Source organism: Sceloporus occidentalis, unplaced genomic scaffold (genome assembly GCF_023333645.1).
Source record: "Sceloporus occidentalis isolate IW3139 unplaced genomic scaffold, rSceOcc1.0.p SCAF_13, whole genome shotgun sequence".
Lineage (NCBI taxonomy): Eukaryota > Metazoa > Chordata > Lepidosauria > Squamata > Phrynosomatidae > Sceloporus > Sceloporus occidentalis.
Genome location: NW_028316993.1, coordinates 16,808,037 through 16,832,914, shown reverse-complemented (window position 1 = coordinate 16,832,914; position 24,878 = coordinate 16,808,037). Strand labels below are relative to the sequence as shown.

At 41.6% G+C, this 24,878-nt stretch overlaps 1 protein-coding gene across 8 annotated transcripts in view; it reads left to right on the top strand.

Annotated features, from left to right (window-relative positions):
- ARID1A (AT-rich interaction domain 1A) overlaps positions 1-17,858 on the top strand; it is a 130,287-nt gene extending 112,429 nt beyond the window's left edge. For all 8 annotated transcript variants that reach the window (XM_089479314.1, XM_089479309.1, XM_089479312.1 and 5 more), the window contains 10 exons: positions 1,336-1,545; positions 2,144-2,348; positions 6,816-6,948; positions 7,081-7,253; positions 7,427-7,568; positions 8,068-8,193; positions 8,299-8,395; positions 10,149-11,022; positions 11,404-11,534; positions 14,811-17,858. In XM_089479314.1, the coding sequence (XP_089335440.1) occupies positions 1,336-1,545; positions 2,144-2,348; positions 6,816-6,948; positions 7,081-7,253; positions 7,427-7,568; positions 8,068-8,193; positions 8,299-8,395; positions 10,149-11,022; positions 11,404-11,534; positions 14,811-16,550 (3,831 nt within the window). In that variant the 3' untranslated portion in view covers positions 16,551-17,858. The remainder of the gene's footprint in view (positions 1-1,335; positions 1,546-2,143; positions 2,349-6,815; positions 6,949-7,080; positions 7,254-7,426; positions 7,569-8,067; positions 8,194-8,298; positions 8,396-10,148; positions 11,023-11,403; positions 11,535-14,810) is intronic.
- Positions 17,859-24,878: the final 7,020 nt, after the last annotated feature.

The following is a 24,878-nucleotide window of genomic DNA, read 5'->3' as shown; positions in this document are numbered from 1 at the left end:
CACTATAAAATTCTACAGAGGGTCTATAGAAATTTAAAAAGCTAAGTATAATAAATCTAAAGTATGAATAAAATACCGTACAGATCCCATCTGAATGCCATACAATTTAACTACAAAACCCATAAATGAAACAAAATTATAAAATTTCATTATAAAAATCTATATAAAGGATTCAAAGTACAAAAATGGGTAAAATGGCAGGAGGGAATACAGCTTTAAAATGATAGTACATAAAACAGTTGCACATCAAAATTCCTCATCACCTCTACAGTTTACCCCAATTGTCCCCACGTATCTAGCTCTCAACTATATTACTTTACATAGAAACCGAGCTGTGGTAATAGATATTTTTGAATCTTGACCACTCATGAAGTATGAAGTTCTAACATGGGTATCCCAGAACATTGATCGTTTGATATAGGGACCAAGATACTGGTCTCTTTCCTGTTGGTACAAATCACACTTGAATAGAATATGAGCTAAGTCTTCAATCTCTCGGTCTCCACAAATACAAGTTCACTCATCGTAAGGAATACCATTAAATCTACCATATCTTACTATTGTGTCAAGCTGATCAAATCTAGCTTGAGTAAATGCTTCTTTCAGGTATTTTGGCATTTGTATTTTTAGATAGTTAGCAAAGTGTTACAAGGAGTATGTAGGACTGTTGGCATATGGACTGTAGAATCTTTCATTTCAGATGGCAAATCATTAATATACAAATTAAATAACAAGGGAGCTAATAAGCACCCACGTCTTACCCCTTTGTATGTATCAATTGTATTTGTCATGGCTCCGTTTAATCCAAATCTCACTCTCAAACAGGTGCCTGTATAAAGATTAATAACAACAATCACAATTCAATTTTAAGGTCAATCAGTTATAAGCAAAACAAGCATTTTAAAATGTGTCTCGAAACAAATTCATAAGTATCAACTGATTCCTTAGATTTAACAACTCATGCTTGTTAACCTGGTCCTTGTGTTTTGTGCTAATGGAAGTTTCTAAAGAGTTTTCAGAGGCAGCACCACATACAGTGCATTCCAATAATTGAGCCTAGCTGTTAAAGAAAATGTAGAATACTGTGTCCTCTCTGGAATGGATCCAATTTGTAATGATTATAAATGCTATTTCGATTTCCACAGTAGTCTTGAAGTGATGTAGAGTGTGTTTCAACACTTTGCTCATATGTATAAACCTTTATCAGGATGGGGAAAGCTATTTTATTTCTTCCCCTTTTTATGCCTTATGTAACAATCGCAAAATATATTGCCTTTCTTGTGCTTTAAATTGCTGTTTGATTCTCTAGTCTGCTTCTTCCTCTTTTTCCCCTAGAAATCTAATTCCTCCACTACTACAAATGAGAAGATTACTAAACTATATGAGCTTGGTGGTGAACCAGAAAGAAAGATGTGGGTAGATCGCTATTTGGCCTTCACTGAAGAGAAAGCAATGGGCATGACCAATCTTCCCGCTGTGGGCCGGAAACCCCTAGACCTGTACCGTCTCTATGTCTCCGTGAAGGAGATTGGAGGGCTAACTCAAGTGAGTGAACAGTAGTGGGGGAACAGTTAGATCACATTTAAGAAATATGCTTGTATTTGGTAGTGACGCCTTTCTGGAACCCCTTTTAAGGTGATGTTCAAAATGCATATAGCTTCACAACCCAGGTCTGATACACATAAACACACCTAACTCCTAAATTCCCAGTACTCATAAGCAAAATGTTTAAAGATAGTTGAAAGTAGTTTCTAAACTATCTTCAACTATCTTTAATAATAAACATTTGCTTCTTTTTGTAATGTTCTTAATCAATATCCTGTTCCTCTGGCATCCTTTCATCCAGCTCAGGAAGACATCTGTATGTATTATTTACTACAAACTCACCTAGGTTTTACTATTGGTGATGTGGCTTGTCTTGAACTTGGAATTGTTTTGTATTTGCTTATCCTCTGAGAGCAACAGCTACATTGCATACTGGTTCTTTTTAATCTATTATTAGAAGACACTGTGCTGATTTACAGTGGAGCTTTCTTGCTTTCCTGAAACCTTATCGGAATGCCTGTTCCTTTTCCTGTAATTTTTCTTTCAAAAGGGATCTGTGTCTTGGATTTAAAAAATTGGCCCTTTTGGCTTTGTGCAGGTTAACAAAAACAAGAAATGGCGTGAGTTAGCAACCAATTTGAATGTGGGCACTTCTAGCAGTGCAGCTAGTTCCCTGAAGAAGCAGTACATCCAGTGTCTCTATGCCTTTGAGTGCAAGATTGAGCGAGGCGAAGATCCTCCCCCAGACATCTTTGCAACCGATTCAAAGAAATCACAACCCAAAATACAACCTCCATCGCCAGGTGAGTTAAGTTTGACTGCTGAAAACAATTATTTATTGAGTCTGCCCTACTAGAACAGTATGTAGATAAGTATCTAATAGACCAGGCTTTCTGATATGGGAGACTGTTTTTTAAAAAACAAACATACCAAGGACTGGTACCATATTTGTGCCCATTGGTTTAATAATAATAAATAATAATAAAATTTATTTATATCCTGCCTCTCTGCAAAATGCAACTGGAAATTTCCTACAGACCCACAGCCAATGATTCACGGACTGAAACTGGTCCATGGACCACTACTCTGTAGCACTGCAGTAGAGCATTATCTGTTTGAAGAGATCCACAAATGCTCAACCAGCACCTTACTTCAGCTAGGCATTAGAACTGTGCCAATTCCAGTGATTCATTTTTAAAGACACATTTTCAGATTAATTTTCTGTGTAGCCTTCCTTTGTTCTACAAAACTATTTGTAATGAGGTTTGTGATATTTAAGAGTATTGATGAAGACTGTGTGTGGCTTCTCATTGCTCTAGACAGAGTAGCTATTTCCAGAAAAGAGTGAAGTACTGAGACTGAACACTGCAACAGAGGCAAATGGCAAAGCAAGTGAAATTGCTTTCTTTTCTATGTTTACCTTCAGGTAAAGAAATAGTTTGTGCTTTATCTAGAATATGATATGAGGCAGAAAATTAAGACTAATAAGTTGAGATATTTTGAAAGTTACCTAAAGTGGTGATAGATGATGCTTTTAACTAGTTGATCCAGCTAGGCACATAAACCTGCCTTGTTTGTGTACCCTTGTACTCATAACAGCAAAGTGCAGCCACCCAGCTGTTTACCTTCTAACAGCTGGGATTATTAATTTATTTAAGAATATTTTTATACTACAGTACTTTCAATTTATAATAAAAATTCCAAATCCGATTACAATAAGAAGAGCTAAATAAATATAATTAAAATAATTACTACCCCCAAAAGAAGAAACAAGAACACATTTCATTGTGCTCCCCAGGGGTAATAGGTATGGATATCAAGGACTGCCAGAATAAATAACAAGTGGGTCTAAGAGCAAATTAAGCCCGAACTCTCCCTAGATTTCAGACTGGCCAAAATGAGGCTTTTGTACTTGAGACATAGAAAATACAATAATGGCCTGTTACCGACTGCCAAAATAAAGCTGCTTCGGGTCTCTTTGGAGGTATGCTATTTAAATGATGTATGGGTCCTAAGAATCCAGAAGCTGCACCAAAGCTGCCCTCCAGTGCTTAGGAACGGAGTGTGGCTTTGGCGTGACCTCCAGACTCTTAGGACCCATGCATCATTTAAATAGCATACCTCCAAAGAGACCCAAAGCAGCTTTATTTTGGCAGTCTGTAACAGGCCAGTGTTTGGTAAAGTGAGATGCAGTAGGAAAAGAGGACAGTCTCATTACAGGTGGATGGACTCAACCAAGGAAGCCATGGAACTAGAGATGGAAAGGCCTGGGAGGAAAAACAGAAAAAATTAGGAAAAAACCAGATGAATATGACACCGATAAAGCCTGTAGAGTAGCCATGTGCTTCTTCCTTCCTAGATGAAGCAAATAGTGAGGAGACTTAAAATCTCCTAGCACCCAACTGGGGTAGAACCTTGCCATATACAGAGTACTTGGTCTTGCATATTGTTCACTTTGTCTAATATTGTATTTTTCTAGTTCGCATTAACTCTCAGGGTGTCAAGCAGCCCTAAGAGCCAATTTCCACAGCGCTACTTAGAGATACTGGGGTTTGAGTCTGAGACTGGAATGAAACCCTTTGAGCTTTCCCACTGACTCATAGCCCCTAGTTGAGGATGACTCTGCCTCTTTAAACAGTTACATTTTTGTTACTGAATGCAGTAGATGGGATTTGAAAAGGATATCACCATTTGGAATTTGTTTCCCCACTAGCTGGTCTGATATCCAGGAATTGGAAGAGGAGGTGGCTGGAATTAGGTGCAACAAAGCCCCTATCTTTATGTTTGCTGCAGTGTACCCTTTTTCTTGAGCAAGCCAATGGATTCCATACCATTTGCTCTTTTATAGTGTGAGAATCCATTTCATATTCAAATGCTTTGCTATGCCTGAGTAAATTTTAGTTCAGGGGAAACTTGGCAATAGCACCATTTTGGCTTGCGAAACTGAGCACTACTGCAGGTCCTCTAACTAGTAATTTTAAAAGGTGCAGCGGTCTTCTGAGGAAGTATCTGATACTAGATCTCCACTTCTACACCATATTGAGTGAGGCATATAAATGTTGTGGCTGATTTTTTCCCCTTTATCTGTGTGTGTGTGTGTGTGTGGATTTGTAAAGCCATCTTAGGAAAGTTTATTCGATGGATGGAAGTATGTATTAATAAATACATTTCACCCAAGAGCAGTAACTCAGTTTTCTTGTGTGAAGTAACACCAATACTAGAGGCAGGGAACTATTATCTAGAATAGTCCATGAAAACCTCTGCTAGAATATAGTCTTAAAAGTAAAAGGAACTCACCCTTTCACTCTTGCTGAAAAAGAAGCTACTCTAGTACTGTGGAGGTTGTTATTCCTTCAAAATGACTGCAACTTTGAACATGGTCTCTTTTGGATTCGGATGGACCATAACAGTCCATCTCTTCCCATTTAAAATATTTTGTCTTGTTTATGCTGTTCCCATTGAAAGGCCCCTTATTTGGTAGGGTCATCCTTTGTGTATTGTATGTAAAGAGATCTTGTAGCACCTTTGAATCAAACTAAAGAAAGAAGTTGGCAGCCTGAGTTTCAATAGACTTAAGTCTCCTTCTTCAGATGCATTTGGTCCGAATGCATCTGAGGAAGTAGAGTTAAGTCTACAAAAGCTCAGCCTGCCAACTTCTTTCTTTAGTTCATCTCAAAGGTGCTACAAGATCTCTCTACATACTATTGTACAGACTAACACTGCTGTATCTTTGAATACTACTTTAGTATTGTGTTACACCTGAATGAAGCATGTGATTGATAGTTTTGGGGAAGAAGCCAGGGTTCCCTGCAGAGCTGGTTAGCAAAAATCCCCAAATTTGTGTCTGTCTGTGTCTGTGTCCTGGGGCCTTGGTTTGCTTTGCCACCTTCCAAAGCTCTGCTAGGTTGGCTCCCTGTACAGTATTACACATGTTACGTCTTGTACAGTAGACACTTCCTCCTGGACTGTTACGGTGTGAGTTTTCTCTCCCTTCCCTCACTCCATTACCGCCACCCATTTCACTTTTCCCCTCCCCTCCGGCTCCTGGTTATGAATGAATGAATGGCAACATGTGCCCTGGGAAGTGCAGCCAGTGAGGCTCGAATTCACAGTGTATGGAATTGGCACCCCTCCAGCAGTTTGTAAATTTGTGAGTTGGGAGGGATGGCGGGGGGTGGGGACGGAACAACAAATGGGAGTGACACACGGGGGAATGTCTCGAAGGCTCTTCCTGCTGATGTCAGTGTATTAGAATGCAGCGGAGACTTTGCTTGTTGGATTCCCAGGGGAACGGAATGGAGCTGAAAGGCTAATGAATGGGGAGCGGGGGGCAGGGGAGGGCTTGTGAATGAAGCTCCCCGCTGGGCCTGCCTCTGCCCTTCCTTCTCAGGAGATGTCCCCAGACTGGGAGGGAGCCCAGAGAGAGGGTGCCAGGAAGGTGGGGCGTAAACAAACATGACCCGCATGTGACCTCCAGCGGATTTTAATGAATAGCTGAAATGACTCATCAACTTGCAAGGCTTGGGCAAGGGATATCAGTGCCGAAAATGGCAACGAATGGACAGCTTAATTAAGAGCTTGGCTCTTCCTAGTTGCTAGGCGTTGAGTGACCTGAGAGATGGCACCACCAGAGAGACTGGGGCACTGAAGCGCTCAGTGTGCGCCACAGCTGGCTCCTTCTTTGCTGTATCACACAAAGTATCCAAGAGCTTTGGGTCGGACAGACAGTGGAATCACTTGAGTTATTATGATTGCTCCTGCCCAGGAGAGGTTAGCTGGGGCTTTACGTGATGGGACCTGTGGAGGTGGTGACGTACGTTGTGCTTTTTAAATTGTAAAGTGGTACCAAAAGATGAACTTGACTCAAAGTATTGCCTGCTGTCAATTTTCTCTTCTTCACCTTGTTAAAGGTAGAGGTACCAAATTGCCTGCCTCTACAGATAGCAGAATGTTGCTTCTCCTTGGAGAATACTGCTTTGGGCATAGCATTGCCTTGAGTCAAAGTATTTTTCAATTAAGTTTAGGAACATCTGGTTGTACACAAATAAAATTTATTATTATTATTACATGCACGTACAGATGAGAAATTGTGTAGAAAAGAGAAGGTTCAAACACTGCTATGCATCGACAGAGGGACTGTGCTGCAGGGTTTATTCTAGTGTACTCACATGGCCACTATGATTTGGAGCTACATTGTCAAGACCTTTGAGGTTTTCCATTATAACAACTGTATTTACAATAAAGCTGATGCATCTGTTTCCCCCTTACAGCGGGTTCAGGCTCCATGCAAGGTCCTCAGACACCTCAGTCCACCAGTAGCTCCATGGCTGAAGGAGGAGACCTGAAGCCCCCAACTCCTGCATCTACACCACACAGTCAGATGCCCCCTTTGCAAGGCATCAGGTATTGTACAATTCCTTTCTGCTACCAATAAACATTTTAACATGTACTGGGTTAAGTGATAACTTTGTTAACAGATGGCTTGGGTCACAATATTGTACAACGTTAAAACAGTTTTTTCTTTTCTTGGATCAGGAGTAACTCGGTAGGCCTTCAGGACACATTCCCTGATGGCAGTGACCCTACTTTCCAGAAGAGAAACTCCATGACTCCAAACCCAGGGTACCAGCCCAGCATGAATACGTCCGACATGATGGGCCGTATGTCTTATGAGCCAAATAAGGATCCCTATGGCACTATGAGAAAAGGTGACAACATTTTTCATACTGTATTAAATGTACCAAGGCTTATAAGTCTATGAAAGCAAATTTGACAATATATATTTATTTGTACAGTGTAGCTTCAGATTTGTTCAAATTTCTTTTGCATGGTTTATGAATCTTGAACTCGGATCATTATTTCTTCTTCCTCTCCGTTTCAGGAAGCGATCCCTTCATGTCCTCAGGACAGGGCCCCAACACTGGTATGGGTGATCCTTATAACCGTGCTACAGGTCCAGGGATGAGTAACATGGCCATGGGGCAAAGGCAACATTATCCTTATGGTCCTTATGACAGAGTGAGGTGAGTGTGTATGAAGATAGATTGCTTTTGCACTTCTGTATCAAGTGATTCTTTGTTATGCAGATATCTTTATCTTATGTTCATTTATGGACATAGTCTCCACCCTCAAATTCAGACACCTGTGCTTGTGACTAGCGAGTATTGTGATGGGGCAGGATGGTGAAAAGAGGAGTGACATGGGTGAGCAAAATTTTGAAAGAATGCACTGATAGACTAGTATGACTTCAGGCTATAAAGGTGAGGGTGATAACTGGCTTCTCTTTCCTGAACTGCAGCTGTTTACATGAATGCCACCAAGATAGGCCAGAGAAGGACTATTGGAAAATGTATTGAAAAATTCTAAGAAATCTGTGCATACACATACTTGTAAAAGAGAGTGTGGTCTGGGTTTAACCAAGAGCTCAGCAACTTACATGTGTACTTCTGTCAGATCGGTTTGTAATTTCAGTAAGGGGGGACCAGAATGATTTCTTAGACAAGTATGCTCGGCTTCCTATAGGACTGAAGCAGGATTGGGACCTGAGGCAAATTTAGGAACCGGAACTCCCCAGCCCAACATCATGCCTTCCACTCCTGATTCAGGGATGTACTCTCCTAGCCGCTACCCTCAACAGTCACAGCAGCGGTAGGTTCCAGCATGACTCTTCTGTGATAACAACACTGTCTCTTCAGTTAGTAAATTTTGTGGTATTCTGGGAGGGAAATTAATAATATGATCCTTTTCCTGCAGACATGATTCCTATGGCAATCAATTTCCCACTCAAGGTACATCCTCTGGCAGTCCATTTCCAAGCCAGCAAACTACGCTTTATCAGCCACAACAGCAGGTGAGCCTCCCTGGTTTTGAAGTTTGACGGAGGGCTGGTCTACATATTTAAAATACTCCTCATTCCAGGCAAATAGAATGTGATTCAGCCACATGCAATTCGTAGGGGGTTGGGCTTTTTGAATCTGCCCCCCTGCCTCCACGGAAAAACTCCATGAGAAAAGGCTTTGTGGTTTTTACCAACATATCTGTTGAAATTCACAGAAATGCACATCTGTTTCAAATGCATTCAAATGGCTGTATATTTTTGGAAGAGGGAGGGTGAATAGATGTGAAAATTTGCACAGTAAAGTGAACGCAATTAATTGTTAATGTGAATGTGCAAAAATGTGCACCAATTTGCATAGTACACCTATGTGTAGACTAGCCCAGAGTATGATGGGTGTGACCTGTGAGAAGTCATAGAAAGCAAGGAAGTAACGTGTGGTGACAGTGTGAGTCTGGCTTAGTTTAGCTACATGAAGTCAAGGGGTGACATGGACCAAGGAAGGCTGCACCCCCACATCAAAAATAAATAATTAAAAAATGGCCCCTACTTGCATGGGAGGCGGTGGGAGGCAATTTAATGTGGCTTTGCCTGACTTGTTCTGATGAGGGAACAAATGCATTAGTGCTAAATAATTCGTACTAGACTTTAACTGCCATGGCTCTATGCTATGGAATTCTGGGTTTTGTAGTTTTGTGAGATGTTTAGCCTTTACTCTGAAAGAGCTCCGATGCCACAACAAAGTATAAATCCTGGGATTCCAAGATTCCATAACACTGAGCCATGAAAGTTAAAATGGTGTCAGACTGGATTATTTCTGCCATGCAGATGCAGGCTTAGTCTAAAGATATTCAGTGTAGGTTACATTCCCCTTATGAACATATAGAGAACTCAGCTTCTCAGTGTCTTAATATATATCTCATTTCCATGTCATTTTGTGTGAGGTTCTCTTTCACCTGTGGTAGAATACATGTTTTTTTTTTTATTTTTACCTTTAAATACAGAATATAATCGTGTAGCACTTGAATTTGAGTATATGTACAATTGCAAAACCTGGTCTGTAGCCAATAAATAAATAAATCAGCATTTGACTTTTCACAGAGCTTTGTCTTCAGCATTTATTATAGGAAGACACCTGAAGGTTGAATGGTTAATAGTAATAAAACACATAGTGCAGGCTTACTTTGCAATAGTGCCTTTCTCTCCAGCTGTTGTTTTTGATATAATCAGCACATACTTGTCACAGATACCTTGGCACATATCAGTTGTTTGAAGCCTTGCAGCTGTGGTCATGGTTGTCAATTATTAAGGTGAGGAAGGCTTTTGAAAACAAGCTTCATACATTAAACTGCAAAACTTGCATCTAGTTTCCAGTACTAGTTTATATACAGGGAGGATAAGATGAATTTTGTACAATAAATACCATGGCCCTCTTTAAAGTACATTACAGCAAGAGGAGGAAGTGAAACAAGATAGATTTCAATGTGCTTTATTGACAACCCTTTCCAGTTTGGACCATTTCTATGAAATTTATTTAAAACATTTCTATCTTGCTCTTAAGGCACAAAAGCATCCAAAATCTCCCAAGTATCAGGCCATCACTATCCACCAGATGATCCTTTGGAGAAGGATAAGATTAAATGTGTGGGGCTCTTAATTCACTGTTTATGTGCACTTTCTGGCTGTAAACCTTCTCAAAAATAGAGTTGCCTTATTTTATTTTACCTTATCTCATTTTATTTTGTTTTGCTTTTTACTTTCATTTCAGAATTACAAGCGACCAATGGATGGTAATTATGGGCCCCCAGCCAAACGACACGAAACAGAGATGTACAATGTACCATACAGTGCAGGCCAGGGACAAACCCAGCAACAACTGCCTCCAGCACAGACCCAACCAGCTAGCCAGCAGCAAACTGCTCAGCCTTCCCCTCAGCAAGAAATCTATAACCAGTATTCGAATACATACTCTGCCACAGACCGCCGACCTCCTGCTGGGCCACAGAACCAGTTCCCATTCCAGTTTGGCAGAGAGAGAGTCTCTGCTCCCCCAGGTGCCAGCACACAGCAGAGCATGCCTCCTCAGATGATGGGTGGCCCCATACAGTCTACTCCAGAGGGCCCACAGCAGGGCACCATGTGGCAAGGGCGTAATGAGATGGGTTACAGCTACCCCAACCGACAGAATACTGGCTCTGCGACGCAAGGGCCTGCGTATCATGCAGTGAATCGAACAGATGAAATGCTACATCCGGATCAGCGGGGTAATCATGAGGGACCATGGCCTTCACATAGCAACCGCCAGCCTCCTTATGGGCCCTCTGCCCCTGTGCCCCCAATGACGAGACCGCCCCAGCCCAACTATCAGACCCCACCGAGCATGCAGAATCACATTCCTCAGGTATCTAGTCCAGCACCTCTTCCCAGGCCGGTGGAAAACCGCACTTCTCCAAGTAAATCTCCGTTCCTGCACTCAGGAATGAAAATGCAGAAGGCAGGGCCTCCTGTTCCTGCCTCACATATAACGCCAGCAGCTGTACAGCCTCCTATGATACGACGGGACATCACATTCCCACCTGGGTCAGTGGAAGCTACGCACCCTGTGCTGAAGCAGCGACGCCGCTTAACTACAAAAGATATTGGTAATTCAGTTTTTATTCCCCTTGTATTGGTGGAAGGGGCGGTGTCTCCCAACTCACAAATCATCCTGTGATGCATTCTATCCAGGGAAAGGATTCTCAACATTTGCTTAGAAAACAGTGTTTTGCTATGGCAATCTAGTCTCTCTAAAAATGCTGGGTGACCATCTGCAAATACATTCAGTAGCAATTAATAGAAGCTGTGTATTGGTATGTTGGGGGTTTGTGGGAGAGATCTCGTCAACTGCTAATGCAAAATATAGCTTGTCCACCCAATCCTATGAACTCATTTTTGCCTTTTGTAAAATTTGGAAAGCTGGATTCAGAGCAGTTTTGTTTCATTGTGGGAGCTAATGAGCACCAAATGGGTTTTGTACATTGCAGGAACTCCTGAAGCATGGAGAGTAATGATGTCTCTGAAGTCAGGATTGCTGGCTGAAAGTACGTGGGCCTTAGATACAATAAACATCCTTCTGTATGATGACAACAGCATAATGACCTTCAACCTCAGCCAGGTATGTTGGTATCATCTGGAAACAGGGCTTTGAAATAAGGAAACTGAAGTTGCATGATGCAGACACTTTATTAAAGTAAAATACCTCTCATGTATAGATTGCGGGTATTCTGTGCATTTTGGATTTCAGTACTTTGATAACAATTTAAAGAGACAAAGAAGCTTAACGCCCAAAGGTGGTGGTAAAATTTCCAGTGATTTGGCCTTCGAATTTCTCCACCTGGTTTCTTTGTCCCTGTGTATGAGTAGAACAAACAAAACAAGTTATGCAAAGTAAATGAATCTGAGAAAATTTGCATTTGTTGATCTTTGGGTTCAACTTTTATCTATATAGAATCTTAAAGGTTGGGTGTAATATTACCTAAGGCCTCTGGTATTTGGACTTGCTATTTAGTAATCACATTTCATATGTAAAGCAACTAGACAACTCATGCTTGGTTGTCCTATCTGGGAAAACATAATTATTTTACCCCTTCAAAGACTTTAACATTTATTATGGCATTAACCCATAAAATCAACTGTCCACGTTATCAGAAGCACCTGATGAAGTGGACTCTTGCCCATGAAAGCTTAAGCCATATTACAGTGATGTTAATCCTAAAATACTAAATGTCTCTTTACTGGTTTGGATGCTGAAAAACCCATTAGAAGCTGTCTGATTTATGACAGTTCCCCCTAAATTACCTTGGGATATAAGGAGGATTCATGCAAGCAATTACCTTCTTACCATCCTGTTTACCGTATATATTCGACTATAAGTCGACCTCATGTTTAAGTCAAGGACAAGTTTTGGGGTCGAAAGTATGGATTTTGATATGACCCGTGGATAAGTTGAGGGTAAAATCTAGGAGCATGTAACAAAGGATCTAAAGGATAATGCAAAATAAAACAATGCCAAAGAACTTACAAAATTCTACATGTATACAGCACCTATATTGACCTGTGAATAAGTCTACTCAGGTTTTTTGGGTCAATATTTTGACTAAAATTTCTAGACTTATACATGAGTATAATATACATTTTATTTTATTTTAGATTGGTATTTTAGCAAGCTGATTTCCATAAACTGGGTTGCATCTAAGTTGCACATTTGATTTGACCTTTGTGGACAACTCCTCTCTACCAAAGAAAGTTTAAATGCAATAAATTGGTGCTCTCAAGCAGAAAGTTTATTTTAATATAGCCAGTGAGCTTCAACGTGTAGCCTTGTGGCTTGGCTCAAATGTTACACCAGAAAATGATTGCTATTACAATCCTGGAGTGAAGCTTCGCTCACCCCTTCTCTCACTTGCTAGCATTCCCTCATTCCCTGTTTGCCATTATTTTGGGCTGACAAAAGATTAGTTTGCCCATGCTTTGAAAACCATGATCAAAATAACTGGTTTCCAAGGCAGTCCCAAACCAGGATTATAAAAAAAGCAAACGTTTACTGATTTGCAATACATGTGAAACAGTATTTTGCCAGCTGGGATGTAATGGTAAGATGTGGTTTGGCACAATTTAGGGAGATGAAGAGATAGGGATGTGAAGGCTCAAGGAGGGAGGGAATGGAAAGGTTGAGGAAAAGAGTGGGGTGGATCCCCTTTCCCCCCAAAAAAACTCTTATAGGGGATTTTTTTTAGACGGGGAATGGATCATGGAATATATTCTTACAAAATGAGGAATAAAATGTGAAAAACAAGTTTTCATGTATGGTATTTATTCTTCCCATGTTATTTTAAAAAATCTGGAGCAAGTAGACTTTCATGTAAGAATGTCTACAGCTGTGTGACTCAAAAGGATGGACAGAAGACTGGTGTCAGTGTATGAGCCATAGGCTGGCAATCCACAATGAGTTTCCAGAAAAGGGGTGTGGGTTGTATCCAGTGGGCATGAATACTGGTCTCTGGTGCATTGGGGGGGGGGGGGAGATGCTATTTCCCTAACACTGGTGTACAGGATCATACTATTTTAATTTCTGGCAATGATTTCCTTTTCTTAGTTCTTTTTAAAGGCATGATTGCTTTATGTTGCTTGGCATTACGAGTATCAAAAAAGAAAAACTAATTTTCTATGTTTTACTAATGTTGATTCCCCCCCTTTATGTTCCTACTTTCATTTGATTTTCATCAACTGGCAAGACCAAAGAGGTTTTTCCCAGTTCAATACCTTGTAGAAAAAATAAAATGGGAAAAAAAAATTGAAGTTGTAATTATTTTCTGAATAAACTGTACTTTTAACATGCCAAACATAATTTTATGCCAGACAAGTTATGTGTAACATATTTTATGTTCTTAAAGTACAAAAATGACTTGGAGTCATTGAGTCTGTAAAAGACTTATTACCCTTGGGACCTCCCTTTTCATCTCCATGTGGATGTCACGCACCGCCCCCCATTCGATATAGTATATGAATAAAAATATTTTGTTTATTTAGTGTGCGTACTTTCAGTCACACATTCATGTTTATTCATAATTTAACATTTTATAAGGAAATAATATCATTCAAAGTAGAATAGTTTTATTTAAATAAATTAAAGTATTTATTAATTCATTCATTTATTGCACTTGTATCCCATCTTTCTCCCAAAATGGGTGTCAAGGCAGCCTTCTTATTCCACTGATCTATTACATTTGATACAGCTCCGTTAATGTAAATTTCTGTATAAGATGATGTGAGATATTCTTGCCCTCCCAAAAACTGTAAATTTAAACACATTGGACACACAACATATTTCTCTTTAAAAAGTACTTTTTGAGAACCAGTATGAAGCTTTGACTGTTTGTTTGTACTGCCCTAATGTTTATCTGAACATCTCAAGCTTCCATTTCCTGAGTCACAGCTTTGATCTGACTGGTAGCAGTTTTCCAGTGCCTCAGGCAGCAAAGAGGTGTTTTGTGGCTCTGCCACCAAGATCCTTTCATCAGAATGCTAGGGATGAAAGTGGAACCTTTTATATGGAAAGCATGTTTCCTGCTAGACAGTTATGACCACCATTCCCAGTATCTTGAATTCATTTTCTCACTAAGCATTAGTTCAATAAGTGAATTTTCTTATGTATTACCTTTGATATACACAGAAATTTCTTGAAAAGCACTGAATGGTAATCTGGAAAATGAAAAAGGGAATGATAATTTTAGTAAAAAGAAAAAGAAAAGTAACCCTCTGAGCGTTGGAGGCTCTGGGAATCTAGTAACAGTCAGCTGAATTTTCTTTCACGTCTTTCTTTGGATCTCTCTACATACTTATCTCGATCAGGCTAATCTTTATTTGATCTCATGTTCTTTTGCCTTTGCAGCTTCCAGGGTTGTTGGAGCTACTGGTGGAATATTTCAGACGCTGCCTAATTGAAATCTTTGGAATCCTGAAGGAATATGAGGTGGGAGATCCAGGTCAAAAAACACTATTGGATCCTGATAGGATCAACAAGTCTTCGAGTCCTCCTCCTGAGGAAGGAGAGAAACAAGAGCCACGAAGTACTAACTGTGAGGAAGAAGAAGAACAGGAGGAGGAAGAAGAGGAAGGGGAGGAGGAGGCTGCCTTTGCAAATAAAGCCACAGCACCTCTTGAGAACTCTGAAGAAAAGCTAGTGAGCAAATTTGACAAACTTCCTGTCAAGATAGTGCAGAAGAATGACCCATTTGTGGTAGATTATTCAGGCAAACTTGGTCGGGTTCAGGAGTTTGAGAGTGGGTTGCTGCACTGGCGGATTGGTGGGGGAGACACCACTGAACACATTCAGACCCACTTTGAAAGCAAAATGGAGCTGTCGTTGACTCACAAACGAGCATCCTGCAACTCTGTTTTGTTGCGAAAACGTTCTGTCACTGAGGGTAACCCAGTCGCCCGAGAGGGAGAGTCTCCACCATCTGATGGTCCTCCAGAGAAAAGGATAACAGCCACCATGGATGACATGCTTTCAGCACGGCCGGGCTCCCTGGCAGAGGAAGAGGAGGTGGTAAAACATGTGGAGACAACAAAAGAGGGTGGTAAATTTCCCTTTGGCATTAATCCAGCTCAGAGCCACCGAAACATTAAAATCCTGGAGGATGAACCTCACAGTAAGGATGAGACACCACTCTGCACACTTCTAGACTGGCAGGACTCATTGTCTAAACGCTGCATCTGTGTGTCGAACATCATCAGGAGTTTATCATTTGTGCCAGGCAATGATTTTGAGATGTCTAAACACCCTGGTTTGCTGCTGATCCTAGGGAAACTGATTCTCCTGCACCATAAGCATCCAGAACGCAAACAGGCACCACTGACATATGAGAAGGAAGAGGAACAGGACCAAGGAGTGAGCTGCAACAAAGTGGAGTGGTGGTGGGACTGCTTGGAGATGCTACGTGAAAACACTTTGGTCACGCTGGCCAACATCTCTGGCCAGTTGGATCTTTCGCCGTACCCAGAGAGCATCTGTTTGCCCATCTTGGATGGACTCCTCCATTGGGCCGTGTGTCCTTCAGCAGAAGCCCAAGATCCTTTCCCAACCCTAGGCCCTAATGCTGTCCTCTCCCCTCAGAGACTGGTTTTGGAAACCCTCAGCAAACTCAGCATCCAGGACAACAATGTGGATTTGATTCTTGCAACGCCACCCTTTAGTCGCTTGGAGAAACTCTACGGCACCATGGTGCGTTTCCTTAGTGACCGAAAGAACCCAGTGTGTCGGGAGATGGCTGTGGTACTACTGGCCAACTTGGCGCAGGGCGACAGCTTGGCAGCTAGAGCCATTGCTGTACAGAAAGGCAGCATTGGCAACTTGTTAGGCTTCTTGGAGGACAGCCTGGCGGCCACTCAGTTCCAACAGAGTCAAGCCAGTTTGATGCACATGCAAAATGCTCCCTTTGAGCCAACCAGTGTGGACATGATGCGTCGGGCAGCCCGGGCGCTGCTTGCCCTGGCCAAAGTGGACGAGAACCACTCTGAGTTCACATTATATGAGTCACGGCTGTTGGACATCTCCGTGTCACCTCTGATGAACTCCTTGGTTTCACAAGTTATTTGTGATGTACTGTTTTTAATTGGCCAGTCATGACAGCCGTGGGATGCCTATACCCCCCGTGTGCGTGTGTGTGAGTGGAGGACTTAGAAACTGATTGTTGCCCTTTATTTATGCAAAACCACCTCAGAATCCACTGTCTGCCCTGCGCTGTCCTGCTTCTACCTTGGGGAAAAGATGTTCCCCCTTCCCTCACCTCTGCCCTTCAGATCTGTCCTAACCCCATTCAAGGAGACAAAGCTCTGCCTACATTAAAAAAAAAGACTTTTTTTATTTTAACCAAAGTTGCTGTCGTTTACAGTGAGTTTGGGGAAAACAACTTTGTCCTGTTATCGCATCAACAGGCGCTACTTTCATAACTGTTTTTAATGGTAAACTCTGAAGGACAAAAAAAAGTGACTGCTGAACTCTTGTGTGGTTTATCGTTGTACATTCACAATCTTGCAGGAACCAAGAAGCTACCAGTTGTTAACAGACCTTGTCCAATGGAGGCCTGTGCAGTAGAGTGTAGAACTTCATGTACTGTACACCTTAAACTGTAAACATACTGTAATAATGTCTCACATTGAAGAAGAAAAAAAGCTGGATCAGCAGCAAGCTGTAGTTTTTAAAAATGTTTTTAGTTAATGTTGAGGAGAAAAAAGGCTTTTCCCCCAAAGTATCATGTGTGAACCTACAACACCCTGACCTCTTTCTCTCTTCCTCCTTGATTGTATGAATAACCCTGAGATCACCTCTTAGAACTGGTTTTAACCTTTAGCTGCAGCCTAACAGCTGCCACGTGTGTATATATATATGACGTTGTACATTGCACATGCCCTCCTTGCAGTTTTGTTCCCCCTTTCCCTGCCACCCCTTTATAGTATGACGAGTTAAACAAGTTGATGACCTGCAAAAGCGAGACACCAATTATTTAATCTCTTGCCAGACATCTCTCTCTCTCTTTCTTTCTTTCTTTCTTTCTTTCTTTCTTTCTTTCTTTCTTTCTCTGTCTCTCTCTCAATTTCTTTCTTTCTCTCTCTCTCTTTCTCTTTCTCTCTGGAGGATGCTGTACAGGTCTCTATGTATAAAGTCATTGCTGTCTCAGCAGCCAATCAACTTATAGTTTTATTTTTCCTGGGGTTTTTTGTTTTTTGTTTTTCTTTCTAATCGAGGTGTGAAAAAGTTCTAGGTTCAGTTGAAGTTCCTGATGAAGAAACACAATTGAGATTTTTCAGTGATGAATTCTGCATATTTGTATTTCAGACGATGTAGCTAAAAAAACTTGATGTAAATTCCTCCCTTTTTTCCTTTTTTGGCTTAATGAATATCATTTATTCAGTATGAAATCTTTATACTATATGTTCCACGTGTTAAGAATAAATGTACATTAAATCTTGGTAAGATGTTTGTGAGGGTTTTCATTTTGAATGGCCACATAAGGACATATTTGGACCTCCAGTTACCAAACATAATCTAGAATCCAGTGTCACCACTGCAGCCTGTAGCATGATCTGCATTCAAAGATGCACTATTCCAGCACTATGCAGCTTCCATATAGAATAGCAACATTGTGTAACACACATCAATGGCTGGGCGATGTGCCGTGCATAGCTGCAGTGTGCCATGCACAGTTCCAGTCTGTAATACTACTTTATGCATAACTCCGCTTCTGCCACTGTCAGCAGAATGCATTCCCCCCCCCCCCCAACACATGTAGTCTGACTTAAGCATGTGTATGTCACTAATGGGATGCCAACCATAGTGTCTTACTCAGGATTGACTGTAAATTGTACCCTAGGTAAAATTACTCTTGGAATAAAGGAGAAAACACTGATTTTTTTCCTAGCAAAGTTTAAAGGAATTTTGTTTTGAATTCAGGGGGGACATATTTCTTAATTTTGGAGCAGTGCTTGTACTTAAGAATTTATGAGTCCATTTTGATATCTACAGATGTTAATAGGGATTGTGTGCGGTGACAGAAAATACATTATGGCATGGAGCAATTTATTTGGGGTGTGCTCAGTGGCCTGCCTCAGCTCAAGAGGCTGGACTATAAGTTTTTTCAGTCCTGTTATTCTGTAAGATGTCAGTTTCTTTGAATTAGTAAGAAGTGACAATAGCCCACTTTAGTAGAGCTAAGATCTACAGCTACGGTAAATAATGCAACCATTGAAGTCAGGGGAGCTTGCTTTCCAGATTTACTAAAATCCATAGATGGCATAGCCCACAGTTGGGGCAGACTACATGACTTGTCCAAAATAATAATAATAATAATAATAATAATAATAATAATAATAGGATTTATTTATATGCCGCCCAATCACTGGGAATCCGGGCGGCTTACAACAGAGGGGCTAATAGATGGTTCATTTTGCTCAATGTGTTGCTGAAGTCAGAAGTAGCAGAGCTCTGCATTGAGAGCTTGGATGGTAAAAATAGGATAAGATAAATCAGTGTTCTTACAAATCCAGCAACCTAACATTTAAGAGACAGAGGAAGGTTAACTGGGAGATTCAAAAAGAATGGTGCAAAACTGAATAAGAACACTTGTACTTCAGCACCATTCTTTTTGAATAACCCTGTACATGTATGAAGAAGTGACTTAATGAAGGCTTCTTGGGGATCCTCTGTCACCAACATTAATCTACCAATTTTTAACACACAATATTCACCCAACTGTATGTACCTTTCAGCTTGGAATGTCCTATATGTGTATATGTATATGTGTCAAATCTTCACTCCATCCCTATATCTCTTTTGGCAATCTGGCACTTCAGGTGAATTTAGTGTTCATCTAGATTTGTATCTGGCCTTACCACCAAGAAGGTGTGCAAGGCAACTAACAACAAAATAAAATACAGAGTAAGAATTTTCCTCAATTCTGGAACAAAGTCACAGGAAAAAAAAAGTGCCAAACTGCAGAATTATAGTAGTCACACCTGTCTCATTGAAACCCATGTGAACATTGTGAATAAGGTCAGTGGGAGTAATTAAAGTCAATGGGAGCTGAGTGCAGTTAATGTAGTGTGGATCATCCAACTTAGCATATTTTAAGTTGTTAGACTTCCTGAGAGGCTGCTCTCTGAAGAATGTGGTAGACATTATTTTAAATTGGTTTCCTCAACTCACATCTCTCCAGATACTCTGGACTACAGCTTCCATTATCCCTCACTACGCTCGCTGCTGCTAATGAGAATCAAAAACCTCTGGAGGGACCCAGGTTGGAGACGCTTTCCCTAAATAAATACATAAATAGAATATAGTGTTGCTTTGGAGGCAGATAATTCTTACCTCAAAAAATTGGAAATTAAAGCCTTGTATAAAAAAGAAAACAAAACTAAAACTAAAAAAACCTCAATGGAGACTGTAAAAGCCTTTTTGTGAGAAAAGTGAAGGAAGTTTAATGTGCATAGATCATGTTTGCATCCTTCTTTTCTCAGGAGCAGTGGGAATTATTTCAACCTTCTAGCAATCTTCAGCCTCTTCAGTCTTGTCAGTTACAGACGATTGCTGTAGAACTGGAAGACCCCGCCTAGATTAGACCAAAGACCTGTTGAGGTTAGACCCTGTTTCCCCACAGTGGCCAGTCTTAATGCTTGTGAAAAGCCAGCAAGGAAACGGTGGTGATGTACTTTCAAAATGACTCCCAACTGATGGCAAACCTGTCCTGGCATTTTCTTGGCAAGATGTATTCAGAGGAGGTTTGCCATTGCTGTCCTCTAAGGCAAAGAGAATGTGACTTGTCCACGATCAACCATTGGGTTACCATGTCCAAGTGGGGACTTGGTCTCCTAATTTCATAGAATCATAGAATAATAGAGTTGGAAGAGACCGCAAGGGCCATCCAGTCCAACCCCATTCTGCCATGCAGGAAATCCAAATCAAAGCATCCCCAACAGATGGCCATCCAGCCTCTGTTTAAAGACCTCCAAAGAGGGAGATGCCACTACACTCCGAGGGAGTGTGTTTCAGTGTCGGAACACTGGTCACATCTCTCCAGGATGAAAAGGAGCCATTGTTGAGCACCCTTTGGCTTCGGTCAGTTTGTTCCACTGTCGAACAGCCCTTACTGTCAGGAAGTACCTCCTAATGTTGAGCTGGAATCTCTTTTCCTGCAGTTTGCATCCATTGCTCCGGGTCCTAGTCTCTGGAGCAGCAGAAAACAAGCTTGCTCCCTCCTCAATATGACATCCCTTCAAATATTTAAACAGGGATAGAATCCTAGTCCACCATTCAAAACCACTAAACTGTACCATCCCTCAAGTAGGAGACATGGGGAACAGCCTTCTTGTGCTGCCATTTCCCAGCGACTTATACAGAGGCCTACTGTCTGATTTTGGAATCAGCAGTATTGGCATCATAACAAGTAGCCATCAGTAGACATAAGCTTCCTGAAATTGGTTATTTCTTTTAAATATATTTAAACTGTTGGCAGCAGTCCATAAATTTACTTTCAGTTTGTGTGAAGAAAGAATCCCTCCTGCAATTACATAAGCCATCCAGCAAACCACTGAATTTGAATCTAGGTCTCCTTTTCATCTTAGCTCAGTGTTGTCCACTTCACCATCCCAGCTCTGATGCATTCCACTTAATTATTTTAAGGTGAACAATTATGAACTATTATCATTTCAATTGCTAATTAGTCAAGGTGAGGAAATGTAATGCAGATTACAAGTGGTACTACACCAGTGGCAAACACTTACAATCATAGAATCCTAGAGTTGGAAGAGACCCCAAGGGCCATCCAGACCACCCCCCGGCCATGCAGGAAACCACAGTCAAAGCATCGGCCATCCAGCCTCTGTTTAAAGACCTCTAAGGAAGGGGACTCCACTACAGTTCCTGGCTTGCAGGCCTCCAGATGGTCAACACCATTCACTGGTGGCTTGGGATGATGGAAATTGGAACCTAACACACAGAAGACATCAAGTTGGAGAAGGTTCTATTGATTCTATTCTATGAAGGTATTTGTACATAATGTGACTAAAGACAGCAGGACTAGGTCACCTAGTGCCTTCCAGCTGTTCCAGTTCATTTGGTTACAGCTTTCTTACAATATTACACTTATATCCTATATTTCCTCCATTAAGGTCAAAGTGGAAGATGCTTCCACACTTTAAATGCTTCCACACTTTCTTCACAACAGCTTTGTAAAGTAGGTCAGGCTGAGCAAATGACTTCCTCAAGTTAAGACGACGCAGTGCGGACCTGGATCTCAATTCACACAGTCTAGAACTTTAACCACTGCACCACGCTAATACTGGCTGCAAATGATGCGAGTTATGCTCCAGTACATCTGGAGGGCACTGAAACTGGGAAGATTGGAAAAAGTGAGCAGTGAATGTGATGTTTGTTAGTTCTTTGTGGGTTTTTCAGGCTCTCTGGCCATGTTCTAGAAGAGTTTATTCCTGACATTTCGCCAGCATCTGAGATCAGAGATGTTTATTAGTTGGCCTTTCAACCTCAAGAGCCATTAAACTTGTATGAATAGGAAGCTCAGCCAGGAGTGGTGCTTTTAGTTAGGTCATGTTTTGCTCAAGCCAGAACCAACCAAAGAAAAACAAGTTGCTTTTTAAAGTAGAACAGCAAATTGCTCTTGATAGCAAGAATATTGCGTGTATCTGCAATGCCATTTTTCAATTCTCGCAGAGAAGCCTGGAGTGTTCTAGTTTTTCAGAGGCCTATCTTTTGTCTAGCAGGAAGCAGAATCCACCTCTGAACACATTTTGTATTTGAAAAGCAAGGTTGGTCATAGGGGACAAGCCGTCTTTCTGACTTCTCATCCACCTTGAGTGAGTTTCCCATTAATGAAGCCAGGAAGCTTATGAGGAAGGAATTATGGAGGTTCTTATGAAGAGATCGAAAAGCATGCTAAGAGGCGAGCATGTTCCCTTTTCAGTGTGAGTACCGAGGTAACTTTCAGATACATTTGTTTACTCTTGTTTTTAAATCTGTCACGTCTCACTTTTGCTTTTTGAAGAATTAAAAGTGGCATTAATAGTACTGTTTCTTATAATGTTTGTTCCTATGAGGTAAAACTGAGCTGAGAGAGAACTACGTTAAGCCAATATTTGTGTGTGTGTTTTTCAGGCTATGTGGCCATGTTAAAGAAGAGTTTACTTCTGACGTTTCGCCAGCATCTGTGGCTGGCATCTTCAGAGAATCTTAAGGGAATGCCACATAGCCCCAAAACCCCACAAAAATCTATGGATACCAGCCGTGAAAGCCCTCGATTTCACTTAAGCCAATAACTTTATGAGTGTTTTAGCTGAGCAGGGCATTGAACCAGTGTCTCTGATCCAAATCGTATCTTGTGTACCCCAACCTCTTGCCAAGATAGCGTGGGACTGTCAACCAGCCAGAATGTCTCCTGGTTGGCAGCCAGCGCAGGAACATCCAAAGCCAAGATAAACACGGCAGCGCTAACATACGCATAACATTACTAGGCAGTCCAACGAGATTCGGTTTTTGCTCTAGGCCCCCCCGTGTCCATCATGGCTGTGCATGTATAGCAGTTATGGTGCTATGGGTCAGCTGTCCTCCCTATCCCAGACGCTTGATGCCACAGTCTCTGCAGTTTCACTGTGGATATTGGTGACTACAGTGGGCCCTTAGTATCTGCTAGGGTTTGGTTCCAGGACCTCCCATGACTATCAAAATCAGTGGGTGCTCCAGTCTCATTATGTACAATGGCACAGTAAAATGGTGTCCCTTATATAAAATGCCAAAATCAAGGATATAGCCATGTTAATCTGTAGAATCAGTGCGTAGAGAGATCTTGTAGCACCTTTGAGCCTAGCTGAAAGAAAGAAGTTGGCAGCATAAGCTTTTCGTAGACTTCAGTCTACTTCCTCAAATGTATTTGGTGGAGTGGATCCTCAAAATGCATCTGAGGAAGTAGGCTTCAATCTAGGAAAGCTCACGCTGCCAACTTCTTTCTTTCAGTTAGTCTCAGAGGTACTACTACAGGATCTCTCTATAGCAAAATCAAGGTTTGCATTTTGGAATTTTATGTTTTTGGAATATCGTTCAAGGTGTGGATAGCTGGATATGTGGATATGGAGGGCTGACTGTAGATATAACCGTGTTAAGTCTGTAGAATCAATACATAGAGACATCTTGTAGCACCTTTGAGACTCATTAAAAGAAATGGGCAGCATGAGCTTTCCTAGACTTCAGTCCACTTTGATGCTTTTGGTGGAGTGGAAAGCCAGAGACAGGCTATATATGCCATAGGTCTGTGAGAATGTCAGTTCAGATTCAAAACATCTGTATGAAGAGAGATCTTGTAGCACCTTTGAGACTAACTGAAAGAAAGAAGTTGGCAGCATGAGCTTTCATTGACTTCAGTCAGCTTCCTCATCCCCGAATCCCATAGCTTTGAGCCATGGCAGTTAAAAGTGGTGTCAAACCAGATTATTTAATGCTGTGTGGATGCAGCGTAGAGCACGACGATACCAGTAGTGGAGGTGTATTAGAGGCACTAGGCCCCATTGAATGTGGAAAAACTGCAAATAACAAAAACTCCCATGTTTTTGCCTGAGAGGACACCTCTCTAGGAATCCCTAGGTCCTCCAGGGCAACTCTGTGGCCCACGTCTGACACTGACCATAGAGTTGCTGTGGAGGAGTTACAAAGGCCTAGTAGAGTGTCCTCTCTAGGACCTCCAGTGTGACCTTTAGTTAAAGTTGACCATAGAGTTGCGCTGGAGGACCTAGATATTCCTAGAGAGAACAAATCAGTGAATAATCAAATCTGCAAATATCAAAGCCGCGAATATGGAGGGATGAGTGTATTATGATGATTAAATTGTTGTTGTTGTTGTTGTTGTTATTCTGAGTGAATTTCCAAGAAACGTGTCGCCTTGTAAGGAAAAAGAAAGAGGGAGAAGAAAAGGAGGCCAGCTGGATCCAGAGCAGGAGGGTTCCCTCCCGCCCCTCTCTGCCCTTAACCAAGATGGCGCCTGGGCCCTCACTCGCCGCCTCAGGCCTCCCAATGAGGCCCCTTTTGGCTGCCCTTCCCAAGCCAGCTCTGGAAGAGCAATGAGCATAACTGTGTCTCCCCTTTACATAAAACGGCCCCCGCCACTTTCAGCTCCCAAAGAAGCAAGTATCCTTCATTCCTCCCCCCCCCCGACAAAACCCTCTCTCCTATCATAGAGTTGCTTCGGCTAGAGCGGTGCTGCGACGGCCATAGAGTTGCGTCAGGAGAGTCTTCCTTTTCACAAAAAGCACACTCTCTTCCCGTGTCAAGACTGGCCCAAAACCCACTGCGGAAATAACCCGGTTTGAGACCGCTTTAGCTTCCTCGGCTCAAGGCTAAGGAATCCTGGGAACTGTAGTTCTGTGAGACGTTGGGCCTTCTCTGCCAGAGAGAGAGAGA